Source organism: Lepidochelys olivacea (assembly GCF_965140295.1).
Source record: "Lepidochelys olivacea isolate rLepOli2 genome assembly, chromosome: 12".
In the NCBI taxonomy this organism is placed as follows: Eukaryota; Metazoa; Chordata; order Testudines; family Cheloniidae; genus Lepidochelys; species Lepidochelys olivacea.
The window spans coordinates 21,671,943-21,685,928 of NC_140422.1; the positions used below are offsets into that span (position 1 = coordinate 21,671,943).

General features: G+C 41.2%; 1 protein-coding gene across 3 annotated transcripts in view; it reads right to left on the reverse strand.

Annotated features, from left to right (window-relative positions):
• The window catches only part of TSHZ3 (teashirt zinc finger homeobox 3), a 69,503-nt gene extending 55,591 nt beyond the window's left edge, over window positions 1-13,912 (reverse strand). The window contains exons 1-3 of one of the 3 annotated variants that reach the window (XM_084644198.1): window positions 13,235-13,911; window positions 11,674-12,157; window positions 9,731-9,872 (exon numbers count right to left, since the gene is read on the reverse strand). Coding sequence is in view for 2 of the 3 variants with exons in the window: in XM_084644195.1 (XP_084500321.1) it covers window positions 11,674-11,713 (40 nt within the window). In the remaining variant the exon portion in view is untranslated. Of the gene's footprint in view, window positions 1-9,730; window positions 9,873-11,673; window positions 12,158-12,850; window positions 12,993-13,234 lie in introns of those variants that run through there. The other 2 variants (XM_084644195.1, XM_084644196.1) reach the window with 2 other exon arrangements.
• Window positions 13,913-13,986: the final 74 nt, after the last annotated feature.

Genomic DNA, 13,986 nt, shown 5'->3' on the forward strand with positions numbered 1-13,986 from the left:
ACAGCTGCTGCCATGATTGCCTAGCAACCAGGATGTGATGGATGAGCCCCAAAGATGGATGGCTGCAATAAATCATGTCTCCAGCTATAAAACTGAAAAAAGGGATAAGAATAAAAGCGAACAAAAAACAAAACAAGGTTTCTCCCCATGAGTGCACTCAGCTCCTTACCAATTACACCTGAAATGGACTTTGTGTCTATTAATAGCAAAGTTTTCTAATCAGTAAGAATGCAATGATGCCATTTGTATCAAGGTGTGTTTACAATTGTTCCAGCAAATTGGCACTTGTACTTCAATTACCTACTATGTCGCACAAGTTGCAAGGGTAGGAGATCAAAGTTCTGCCTTCTTCTGTAGAAAGCCCTATAGAAAACAATATTATCTTTTTATAGTTTCTGTAACACTGGACTTTAATGAAGTGTATAAATCTGACTCTTTCTTATTTTTGGAGAAACAATACCAAAAGTAAAATGAAAGGGAGTTGTGGAAGGAACAGCAAACATCAGATCTCTGCTAAACTTTGTTTAAAAAACTTACACAAAGTTAGTGATCAGTTTGTGAAATGCATGTCATCATGCTATATATTGTTTATTAGATGTTGTTATAACCCTTTCCTCCTAGAAAAGCTTTTTGAAATCAAGAAAAAAGTTAATTTGACTCAACAATGATTCAAAAATATTATCTACTTCTACAAACTAACGTAAGCTAAAACTGATTTATTTTAATGACAAGCTATTGTAGTCTAACTTTTCCTACCATAATTTTAATTTCTACAGTATTTGCCATACAAGAAATATTAAATTCAATTAGCAAACTCAAATAAAGTCATACTTGGTACTGATCTTGAACAGCTTGCCCCAAATGCTTGTGCATGAATGCATGATTATTTTAGGTTTCTATTTTATTCATTTCTGAAACTGCGCTACATTGTTGCACTAAGTACACATTTTATGATAGTCACTGCCTACAGTTCCAAGTGACTTAAGACCTAACTGCTCATACAAGGCTGCATCCTTAATTCTTCCAGCAGGTGGGGATGTCCTGGTACTAGCAGAAGTACTTCAAAAACAGTAAGTGCTAACCCTGTCTAAGCATATAGACGGACCAGCCAGTCCAAGTACCAAACATCTGAAGGTAAACTCTACAGTTTAAAGACTCCCTGAAATGGAGGGAGAAGGTGGATGGAAGTGAAAATTGTAAACACTGAAATAATTATTTTACTAGGACGTGGCTTTCTTCACTCTTGTAGTATCAAAATGTAAGCCAGTCAGTGAAAAGAAGTTGAATTGTGTTAATCTTTTCATATGCATATTTTAAAGCATATTTTTATACTAGACCTGACAATGTCAAACAATGTTTTGCTTTAACAGCTACAGTCCTGTTTCTATTTTAATGTTATGTACAGTATGTAGCTGTGTTCATGCAAAAGCTTGCCTGTATCCTTGCAATAAGCCTTAGATTTGTCTATGTTATTATAATGATTAAATTTATCCCATTGAAGCACGCTCTCTCTCTCTCTCTCTCTCTCTCTCTCACACACACACAAATCCAGCCCCTTAAAACAACTGTAAGGCACTCCTATAATGACCAGCTAGTATCTGGTAACAAACAATGAGAAAGCAAAGCCATCAATCAAAACGTGCACATCGAGGCCTCCACTCTGTCCCAGCTCATCCAGCTCTCAAGTTACAGCTTTACACGGCAAGTCTAAATAATATTCAAAATGATAAATGGCACTATAAGCCTGATATCCATCATCAATCTTTTTTTAAGGAACATCCATCTTCAATAATGCACGTTTGAATCATGTGAAACTGAGAGCTCCCAGATTCATTTACACAACCCCCAGCAAGCTGGTGCTGCTTGAATGATACATGTCAGCCAGTTTCTCCCAACTGCCAAACTAAAACAAAAACAAAAAACAGAGCATGAGAGAAAGAGGTTTGAACAACAGGACTTAGCAGATAATATGAAAGAACATAACCTCTTCAGTCACTCTGCCAATCTACCCCCCTCTCACCACACACACATACGCTTTCTCTGTCTTCCTGTCTCTTTCTCTCTCCCCAAATCAGCACTACTGTTGTAGCCATGCTGTACTAAGGGGAAAAGACAGCACTGCATGAAACTATGCTGTCCCGTCCCGTCCCCCGTCCCCCCCCCCACACACTCACACCCTCCCTCGCTGTCTGGCAGGAACCATTTGATAAATGACACATGTCATTCTGTCAGGAGGAAAGGGTGGGTCAGTGATATATGGCTCTGCTGAAAAGGAAATCGACTCTTTGGCATGGTGCGGCTATTCTCCACCAGGATTTAGTTTCAGAACTCTAAAATGAAATCTACGATGTTTCAAGTGCATGGTTAGGGCAGGCTGACGTGCGGCCCAAAGAGCTTTTTTTTTTCCATCCTCTCTCTGCCCTTCAGATTTCAAAAAACTGTTCCACTGACTGGAAACTGCAAAAGAACATACATCTATCAAAGTCTTCAACAGTTATGATCCATGATAAAATTTAAATAGGTTGAGATTTCTATTTTTATTTATTACTGGGGGAAAAAATGGCACGCAGGCTTGACACAAAAGCAAGATAAAAATTAGCATGTTTGAAGTAATCGTCCCACAGCTTGACATCTGCATAGTAAATTTTAAAGGAAAAAAATGTGTCAGGCAGGCTTGAGCTGCTCCCTCCCCCCCCCCTTTCATTAGCTCACTGGCAGGGTGGCACTTCTGAACCTCATTACTGCAAGAGGATTTATGAAGCTGAACCCAATGGCAAAGAAAAGGCATCTGTCAATAATTGTAGGGAGCTGCACTCACAGCTTTGAAATCTCATTAAGTATGCAGTTATCAGGCATAAAGATCAAAAACATTACTCAACTCCGACAGAATCTTATGGAGGAACATTAATTAGCAACAGGCCTACAGTACAAAAAAAAAAAAAAAAAAAACAGACTTCCTCTCACACCTGCCCAACCCACAAACCAAAAGAAACACTCCCCCTCCCTTCAGAAAAAAATAATTCCCAGCATCTGAGACTGATCAAGTACATGAAACAAGAGAGAGAGGAAAAAAAAATCAGTTGAGACAGTCTTGGCGGTGAAGAGAGAAAAGGAAGAAGCTGTCAAAGTTGAGAAGAATGTCAGCACTGGCCCTGATTACAAGGGCCTATACAGTTCCCAGGCCTTTTATCATCCCTGCCATCAAAAACAGACTCTGTGTCACAGATGGATGACTGATGGCTGCCAGTCTTGAACAGCCTCGCCAAGCCTCTGGAGGCCCCGCTGAGATCTGGCCCTCCAGCAACAGGCTTGACCTAGCAGGAAAAGGACTTCAGGCACAGAGCCCAGTCCCAGAAATACTCAAAAACAGCACCCTTCTCTATGCTGTTCTTCCTTTAGAACAATTCAGTAAGAGGTTGGTTTGGGATTGTTTGTTCAGCTTACAGAAGTTAAACATAATACCTCTTCTCCCCACTACACAAAGACTATGTATTATTTGAAAATAACACGGGGGGGGGGGTCTTTTTTCACTCTACATTAACTATATTTTTCTACTTTTCTTTATAATTCACATTCTAAGCCTGATCTGTACACTCAATTGCGTAGAAAACACAGAATAGTAAAATATAAATGAGTTGGGGAGAGACCTACAAGCATGTAGACAAAAACCAAGTGATCTTTGCAGCATTAACTATGGAGTGCAACTAATTAAGAACTATGACCACATCAACATTTTTGTTTCAGTGATATCCCACTGGACATCTTTTTCCCCATTTCCTCCTTATCAAAAAACTGTTTGCAAACAATAATTCAAAGCTACTTCTAAAAAAAGAAAAAATAATCATCCCCACTTGGGCATATACCCACAAAAGTTGTTCTCTAGTTACTTGCTAAGCTTCATACATTTTATATTTCCCATAATTCTGCACGACAAGAAAGTATTCAATTGATAACTGCTCCATTTCTGTTATTTACTACGTATTCGATTTTAATGCAACATACAAATCTGTCTCTTATTTCATGAGATATACAGTGATATTTACATGTCACTGGCAACATCTGTAAAGACTGGCTTCTTAAATAACTATATTTTTAATGGATTACAGTGTCAAATATACATACACACAACTAGCTGAGATTCTCCACCAGTTAGAGACTTTTCCATTTCCAAAATCCATTCGTTTAAAAATTAATGTCATTTAAATAAAAGTGTCATCTTTGACAAAATAAGGAACAGGAAGTTTAGCTTTAAACAAGATTTTTTTAAAAGAATTTTACTTAGAGTGTTACAATAAGGTGTTTATATTTTTTCATATGCTTACCATATTACTTTTATTATGTGTAGCATCAAAGTGATTATAGCAATTATATCTAACAGAATTAATTATAGAACATCCCATCATTCCTGAATACATAATACATTAGAGGTAAGCCAAAGAAAGAAAACATCTTGATTGTAGTAACTATTGTCGGAATAAATTTCTCCCCAAGCATAAAGGCAAAACTAAAGTCAAAAATTTAAGAAACAGAGGGGCAATAGATGTTTAAAATATTAACTATTTATATGTGCGTGTAAAATCAAGTATATTTTTAAATAGAGATACTGGCCTGCTTAAAGCTGAACTGGCACAAATAACCATATAAAATCCATTAAAGATTGTTTTATCACAAAAAATGGAAACTAGCCAATTCACCTAACAAATCTGTTAGTACATAAAGACAAGACTGTGTGGGTGAAAGAGTTACAAGCCTTTACGTATGCAAAATAAATTCACTCAAAGCTTCATTAATATTAATTTAAATTCAGAACCCATTTACATTAAATTGTTCATTAAAAATTGCCTATTTTATGCAACATGCATTCCACAAAGAACACATAAGAAACTGAAACACAGGGCTCAATTTAATGATAAAAATGAAATATCAAAAGTAAATGAATTTCAGTCATTCCAAACGTATAATAATACAGCTCTTTCTTCAACATAAACTTGTTAAGTTTGGTGGGAGTTTGGTAGAGGGGCATGAAAATTGTATTACTTTCCCCCACTAGAAGCTTATGGAGGTGTCCTTTTGACCTCTCTACCTTAATATAGCCTTGCTAAAACAAGAATTATTCATGGCCAGTACATAACCACCTCCACAAAAATGTCTGTTTATTGTGAATGTGCTTAATTATGTGAAAGATCAGAAGTTTACTCTAAACAATGTAAAACTTACTCTAACCACTTAAAAAAAAAACTAATATGAAAAGAAGGGGAGTTGAGTGGTAACGTGGGTTGGGAATGGAGAGTTCTTCATTTGGTGAACTCCCATGCCAAAAAATGTAGTGAACTTACCCGATTCCCAAACAGCTGTTCTGGATGAAGAAAAGAGAGTCATAATTAATAACATGTGTTCTGACATTATGAATTAATAATTTATAATTAAGCACAAACACAAAGGTAGATTATTCTTGGAGACACACCTTTACTGTCTCAGCAAACAAGATAATGGCAAAAAGCTTTCAGGTATTCTATGACCTTTTGGTGATTGTTTTTTCCCGGAGTATACACCACTGATTGTTTTCTTTAAATAATTTCAATCTTTATGATTACAATGAAAAGTGTTTAAATTCTGTAGACTATTAAATACTGATGAACTATCTGTTGGCTAAAAAATGTCTTTCAGTCGTAAAATTGGGAAAATTATGGGGAAGAAGTCTTACAGTCTTTATGACAACAATCCCTTTATCTGAGCCATTACAGTTTTTTCATGTAAATGGTCATAAACAATTTCAAGCACTTATAATGTTCTATTCTGCATTATTATTCTTAAAAAACTACAATGCCTTCTGCTCATGGATGATGGCTTGAATCCTTTGAACCAATTTTTGATGTAATTTATTAGTAATGTTGAAATCAAGGAAAAACTAACTGATTACATGTTTCCAGTCCTCATGCTTTAGGTAATGACACACAAAAAAAGAACACATCCATTGTTTAGTGGGATTTTTAAAATTAATTTAATGACTAACTGCAAATGCTGGAAACTAGAATTAATCTGTCTGGATAAAAAAAGGCTTACAGACATTTAAATGCATGTATCGGGACACTTTATCAACCTAACATAAAATTGTCATCTTATCTTATTATATGACTATTTTATGCATGTGTCAAAAAATTTAAAAATGAATGCCTGTCTATTCAGTCTAATTACAACTCCATATTATCTGTCTGGATGTACCAGTCCATATCATTGTTACTAAATACAATATACTGTATTCACCTTTCATTTTTAACTTCAAGCACATAAACCACAATTTGGGGTGTAACTGAATAAAAATATCCGAGACTTGAACACCTGAGTATCATTTACTAAAGAGCCCATCTCATGTAATTGACAGATAACACGATTGTGCTAGGTGTGTTATTTTCAGTACTGTATATATACATACACACACAAACACGTGCATGCACGTGCACACACGACCACCCCTACTTTGCAATAGAGTATTTTAGGCATTTTTACAGTTGATCTAGTAGTTGTGTCATGAAATGGGGCTGTATTCAAATTTACAAGACTATATTTGGATGAGCTGAGAAACAGTCAAGATATTGGATTAAAATATAGACTACTATATGGTAAGGCTAGCTAGTTACAAGGTTTGTACAGAAAGCTACTTGTGAGACTACTTTATGCTATGGTAAATGATTTATTTTCACTCACTCATTTATCACTACATGTATATGTAATCATGTATACAACACACTTTAAAATTTACTATGCACTTCATACCCCGAAGGTGATCTTTTCTATACTCTAGTTTACACTAATCCTGAAAACAGCATTGACAAAAAGGAACCACTCTAATTCTGCTAACTCACCCTAGCTTCACTGCATTTCCCATAACCCTGCAGCAGTCACAATTCATTCTAATCACTTTACAAAACAATCTTTAGTAAAAAGAGGAAAAATGCAGACTTGTGAGCCAATTTAAGAAATAACTGCTGATACATCAGTTATTGACTATTTCACTCCTGCTCACGATAGCGCTCAAGGCAAAACTGAGAACAAAATGACAACATCAACCGCACGCAATAAACTGTGGCCCAAGAGAGCACTGAAGCCCTAATTGACAGCTGTCAAGCTAATGGGAGCAATGGCAGCTGATTCTCGAAAATTCTGTTTTCCAGCAGGATATTCAGTGGAATCTATCAGGCCTTTTTACATTTATGCCCTGTTTTCTTTTTGCATTGTTCCTCACACTTTGCAGAAAAAAAAAGCAGAGGACAGCCATAACTAATCATTTTGTCAGCTTGCTGCTAGGAAGAATCTCTGTCCAACAGAAAAATATGTGGCAGGTTTGGAGGCAAATAACATACCAAGGGCTGACACTGCAAGTACCTTTATAGGTAGTCTACTTTATCACTACATTTACTTTGCGGGGTATGTATGTAGTTGCCGGGCATTTATGTAGCTTCAAGCAATTCCCATGAATTACGGAATGCGTTCAACTTCCTGAACTCATATCTGCATGTCTAGAATTTTGTCTAAAGACCTATGTGTTATCTCTCAACAGAATTTTTGTTATACACTTTTGGCCTGATTTTCAAAGCTGCTGAGAACCCACAAACACCACTGAATTCAATGGAAATTAGAGATGCTCAGCACCTTTGAAAATTAATCAGTTATATTAAAGTGTTCATGTTGATGGTGTGTGCCTCTTCAGAATGTAAACACTAAGGTTGGGTTTAGAGAGCTAAATAGAGCAGAGAAAGTGTGTGGATTATTTCTACTGGTTGGAACACATTTTAGTCGAAAAAATATCACAGCCCCAAGTTCTATAAGAGGTTTCAAATGCAGCATTATTGTCTGGGCCTGAAACCAGTAATTGTTTCATTCAATAAAAAAAAACGTAAATGAGTTTCCAACAAACCATTACAGTTTCCAGTCCTTTTAAAGAGTGAGAATAGAATGTATACAGAATGTGTATTAAGTCTTTTCAGTCAATGAGACTATAACCACATTGTCTTGATCTTTTAAGTAGATGTGTTTGTAAAAAATAATAATAATAATAATAAAATAATAAAAAGCTATAATTTAAAGATAGATAATTATTGTTTGCATGAACCAGACTGGCCTCCATTAGTATACTATTTCTCCTAGACAGTAGCCTTTAACTAATAAGTGTTTTTCTCCCTTCTAACTTAAATGGCAAAAGTCACTGGAACAGCAACTGTAATTTAGATCTTTCCCTTACATTAACAAGTGTAGTTAAAAACTATGATCCTCTGACATTTCCCCCCTAATTTATCCATGATATTCATCAGTCTTAAAGCAAACAAACTGAAATTTTCATTTTTATGGATTCTTGATTCTTAAAGACAGCTTTAGTCTTCTACAGTGTGGTGTTAACACTTGGGCTAGACATAAAGAATTTGTGCACCTGTCTGTTATGTCTGCAAGCTCTGTGCTGCTGAGAGTTCTTTGTTGTTGTTATTCTACTCCAGACCATTAAAAGGGCCCTAATTCCTATGACATGATTATCCAGGTACCAAAGCCCATTTGTCACCTGCAGCAGAAAATTGAGTTAATGCACAACTAAAGGCAACCAGGACTGTGTAATATCAACTTGATTACATCAAACTAGCTGCAAACCTAATTCTGCTGGATGACACTGCGTGGAGCTTGTCATCTCCAATCATTAAAGCTGTCAGGAATCCATCAGGTTTACAGCTAATTAGGTGAACACTAATGAAGCTGGCAAAACAACTTTTCTTTTTTTATGGCTGAGCGGACCTTTCAGTTTGGAGAGAAAAAAAATCTAGAGTATTCTCAAGGTTGCTGGGGACTGGATTTCCTGAGTTACCAATCAGCAGACATCTTTAATTCCCCCCATCCTTCCAGTCCTTTTTTAAATTTATTTATTTTTGGTCCACCGGTACAAAGCAATCAATTTGTCATCACTTTCAGAATGCCACAAAAGCAGTCATGAACCTTATAACTTGCAGCTATGAAGCCAAAAAGAAGGGAAAAAATGAGAAGTTTCTTGTGCCTCATAATAAAAAAAACCCTCACACAGCACACTTATTTATCTTCATGCACTTATCAACAGCATAAATGTTTTTGGTGTTTTTCCCCCCACTCTTCTTAAATAAGTAGCCCTTCAGTCATTCGACATCCCCCATATCCATTAGGCAGAGGCATTTTGATAAAGTAAAGCCAAAGCTAGTGTATGGGAAAGAATGAAAGCACTCACTCTGCCAACTTCTGATTGACCATTAAGCTATTGATGAATGTGCCTGTCAGGAGAGAGACAATTAAATCAAATATGAAACAAAGTCGTTTTGACGGGTCATTTTGATAGAGTAAAACCATTCTTCCATCTCCTATTAGTCCTGCAGTCAAGTTTTTGTAATGAATATTTCTTAACTAACCTGCTATTTCTTAGCTGTTTTTAAAAAGTGTAAAAAATACTTTTGCCTATGCTGCTAATAGAAAAAATAACATTTCCAGTCTGATTAATAAAACAGCATTTAGCAGGAGGCAATTGTCATAATAATTTATGTTTTATGTGGTAACCCCCAAAAGCTACAAATGTAAAGATTACACTTTTACTAAATGTAAAAGATATATCATACATCATGACTAGTTCACTTAAACCAAAAACAGAAAGACAGAGTACTTGAAAATGTGTGAATTCACCAGAGAAAGATTCTCCTAGAGTCTTAAAGTCCAAACTATAGCTCACCTCTTTGAAGATTATATCCAACTTTTCTGAAAACCAAGTTCTTCAAAAACTGAATTACGTTTACAGCCTAGACTTTTCAAATTACGTCGAAGGACAAAGTTTTGAATCCATTTTACAAGTGTCATTATTTGATGGCACTAACCTGAAATTCAACATATTAAAGTGTATTATTTAAATAAAATGTTTGTTAGAGTATATTACTATTGCACTTTAAAACGTTCCAAACTTTCCAAATGTCAGTATGTAGACTAAGACTACAAAATCTACTGTGAACAAGTATAGTTTCTTCTATTACAAAACAAGTATGTTAAACTTAAGTATACTTAAGGTGGTGAGGAAATGTACATACAGTTCCATATATTTTATGTTATTCATTGTGTTGCTTGCTGCTTACTAAGTTCAAATCATGCCACTTTGAAAGGTTCTCATATTTCTAAGTGCACTGGCAGATTTTTTAAAGCATTTCTTCTGACAATGCTGTCATAAGTAGCAAGATTACTTTATTTAGGTTTTAGTAGGTAATTCTGAATGGACTAATTAAACCACTTGGAAAACTACTACAATTCATGAATATACATGGGTCCCTCCTAAAGAATGCACCATGAGTGCTTCAGTCTACACTTAAATTATTGGTCCCCAAAATAGCTAACCCTTCCTAATGAAGGGAGAGACTATATCTCTACCCATTCAGTATAAGGATCATCAATATCAAAATGCATGTCCATATGATTATGTCACAAAACTAACCAAAAGTCCCTGAAGTTGCACTGACAGAGAGTTGACAGGCCAGATATGACGTCACTGAGTCTGGCGTTACTATGGCAAGTGATTTATTGATGTTTATTGGGAATGAATAGATCAAAGGCAGCCAGATGACAGGTGATCAATCAGCCATCAAATCAAGGATGGCAACAGGCCAAGAAAACCTTTTTACACCCCACATACCTCCATTATTGTAAAATAATGTTTTTATTGGGTTTTCCTCCACCCGTCCACCCCAAATTTGGTTTTTCCACAAAATGCTACTCAAGTTTAAGAGGAGTTGACATTCAAGGCATAAAGAAACAGAACAAAATCCACAAGGGCAAAAGCCCAGAAAATAATTTCTTAAAAGGAAAAAAAAAAAGAGCTAGTTATCGGATAACACACCCTTTGCATTGGTTTCCTTCGCAGCTCCCCAGCTTGGTCTCATAAATGAAAAAAAAATCAATAGGATTAAGGGAGGAGATTGCCAAAGAAAGTGACCAACTAGGTGGATCTGCTGGTCCAGTGGAGGTGTCTCCAGTGCAGTACAAGGGGGAAGAGGGAGAAAGATAAACTTGGATAAAGGAGTCTTGTCTATGGTTTGATCTTCAAGTAACACTGCAAGCCTGTAATATCACTTTGTGCCACTTACCACACATACATACATAAGTACATACATACACTAGCTGTTTACAAAGAAATTATCAATGGCTTTCACAAACTGCTTGTGAGTGTATTGAAAGAAGGGGATGGAGACTGTATAGGGAAGGAAGGGGAGAAAATCAAAGTGAGTGCCAAAGCAGGGATTGGAAATGAGCAACATTTACCTCTCTTTTCCTCCACCCCTATAGCCACACACATCTTTTCAACACACATCTATTATATCCCTCGTTTTCACAAAGTGTCGTCCCCAAAACAGAGGAATAGGAGGGGGGGAAAGGGGATTGGGGGCGCTGGGAATAAACCAAAAGTAGGAAAAAAAGACCATCATGCCCAACCCCCCAGCCCCAAAGGAGAAAAAAAAGCCACAGTGATGTGTCTGCCTGACCAAGTTTACTCTGCAAAATCCAAGGCGTGCAACGGGCAATCCCTGGGAGCTCAGAGCAAACCCAACTCGCTCTGCCCGCCGGAGAGCGGTTATGAAAGAGACAGAGGCGGAGAGGGGAGAAACAAACCGCCTGGGAAGGCAGCGCTCGTACCTGCTGCGCGCCGGGGCGCTTGCTGCTTCCTCCTCGGCATGCTGAGCTCCTGCGGCCGCCGCGGGTGCCAGGAGGGGGTGGGCTGCCTCGGGGCAGGGGTGGGCAGAGTTGCTTCAGCCCCGGAGATCCGGTGAGCGGCCCCAGGCTCGGCGGGCGGGCTGGGGGGTGTTGCGGCTGTGCATGCGGCGGCGGCGGCGGCGGCGGCCCGCAGGGAGAGGCGGGCGGGCAGGCGGAGGGGGAAGTTTGACAAATCGCCCCAGAGGCCGGCGGCGGGGAAGCCCCCCGACGAGGGGTGCGCGCAGGAGGGCCGGGGAGCGCCCGCCGTCCGCCCCGCCCCGCACGCCCGGTGCCTGGCCGGGCGCGGAGATCACGGCATAAAGAAGGGGGGGGTCGCTGGCGGGAGTCGGCAGAGCTTCAGGCGGCGCCCCTGGCTCCGGCTCCCGGCTCGGCGCTGGAGCAGCAGCGGCGGCGGCAACAGGCAAAGCTTGAAGGGAAACGAGATGATCGCAGTGTCACTCCAACTAGTCTGCGGAGCGGGAGCGGGAGCGGGGCACCGCGCTCCCCCCGGCCCGCGCCTTAACTCTTTGCGCAGCGCGCCGCAGGCGCCGCCAGAGGGACGGGCTGCCGGGGGTGGGGGGGGACCCCGGATCCCCTCCCCCCTGCAACACCCGGGGGGGACCCCCGGATCCCCTCCCCCCCTCCGACTGCCGGGGGGGGACCCCTCGTTGTGCCCACAGGCTGGACCCCTCCCAACTTTGCCCGCCATCGTCAAGGGGATCCATGCTGCCTGTAGCCAGGGACCCCCCCCTCCTACCTTCCGGGGGTCCCCCGCCACAGCCAGGGGACTCGCTCCAGCCCAGCGTGTAACCAGGGGACCCCCCCACGCCTCCCCGAGGCCCTCACGTCTCCTCCCCTGCTGCCATAGCTGTCCCTTGCAGCCAGGGGCACCCATCTCCTGCCCCCGCAGCTGCCCACCACGGCCCAGGAAGACGCCACCCGTCTCTGCCCAAGTCTCAGCCACCCCCAGGCCCGCCGAGAGAAATGTGGGGCCCCGGTACATCGTGTGCGCTGGGACCCCTCTGCTCCCAGGTCAGCCCAGTTCCGGGGGCTGTCGGGGAGCCCCGAGCTGGGGGCCCCAGTGCACTTGCCCCCTGCCCCTCCCCCGGCTGCCACCCACCTAAGCACCTGAACCCTCTCTCCATAAAGGCCTGATGTGCCAGGGCAGGTCCGCTCCCTGCACGGTGACAGCAAATCAGTCATGGGGGGGAGAGGGGAGCCAGCCAGCCCGGCGTGACTCCGGCCCAAGCAGCCCAGCTACCCGGCAGTGACACTGAGCAGGGCGGGGGGGTGGGGGAACGACTCCGGACCCTCTCAGGGCGTAGTGGTGCTTTGGGGATCTTTTTGCTTTTCTTTTTAAACAAAGTCCCCCACCCCCTTTCCGGGCAGCCTGGAGCATTGTTTGATCCTCCCTCCCCGGTGCATTGAAAAAATACAATACATCAACAACCCCACCCACCCTTTCCTTCCTCCTCTTCTCCTCCCTCCTTCCTTCCCAACTTACCAGCGTGCCCCGGGTCTGGGGAGCTGGCCGGCTGCTGCTGCCGCAGCAAACGCACCTCCAGCGCCCCGGCTTGCACAGCGCACACCTTGCTGGAGCCCAAGCAGCGAGCAACTCCACTTTGCACCTCTCCGTCGCTGTCTGTGCACGTCTCGCGAAGTAGCTCCGGCTGGAGGGTCGGGGAGATGGTGATGCTGCCTAGGTTTCTATTCTTTCAATCTTTGCAGTGCCCCGAGACGCCTTCGCTGGGGAGACTGGGCAGCACTTGCTTGCAAAAATCCCCCCCTCCCGCCACACACACACACACACACACATACACACACTCACAAACTCTCCTTTGAAGATTACTTTTTTGCGGGGGGCGGGGGAGGTCCAAGTTCATTGGTGAAATCCTGGGTTTAGCGAGCGCTGGCGAATCGATGCGGTGCGAGTTTGATTGTGTATTCCTGGGTTGCAATAATGTACATCAGAAAAGAGGGGATGGACTCTAACGGTGTTTCAAGTGCTTTACGAACATGGATCAGACGCGATTGCCAAACACTTTCGTGGCTGCCAATGGCTCTCCCCCCTCCTTTCTTTGTGTGGCTGATAGATATTTAATGACAGCTACAGCAAATCACAGACAATCGTCTGAGTCCCAAGATGCCTTCTTTACTTAAGAGAAGTGAAGCAAACACCAGTAGCAAATAATTTTCCTCCTCTCTCTCTCTCTCTTTTTTTTTCACAGGGGGAGGGGGAAAAGGATGATCTCACTT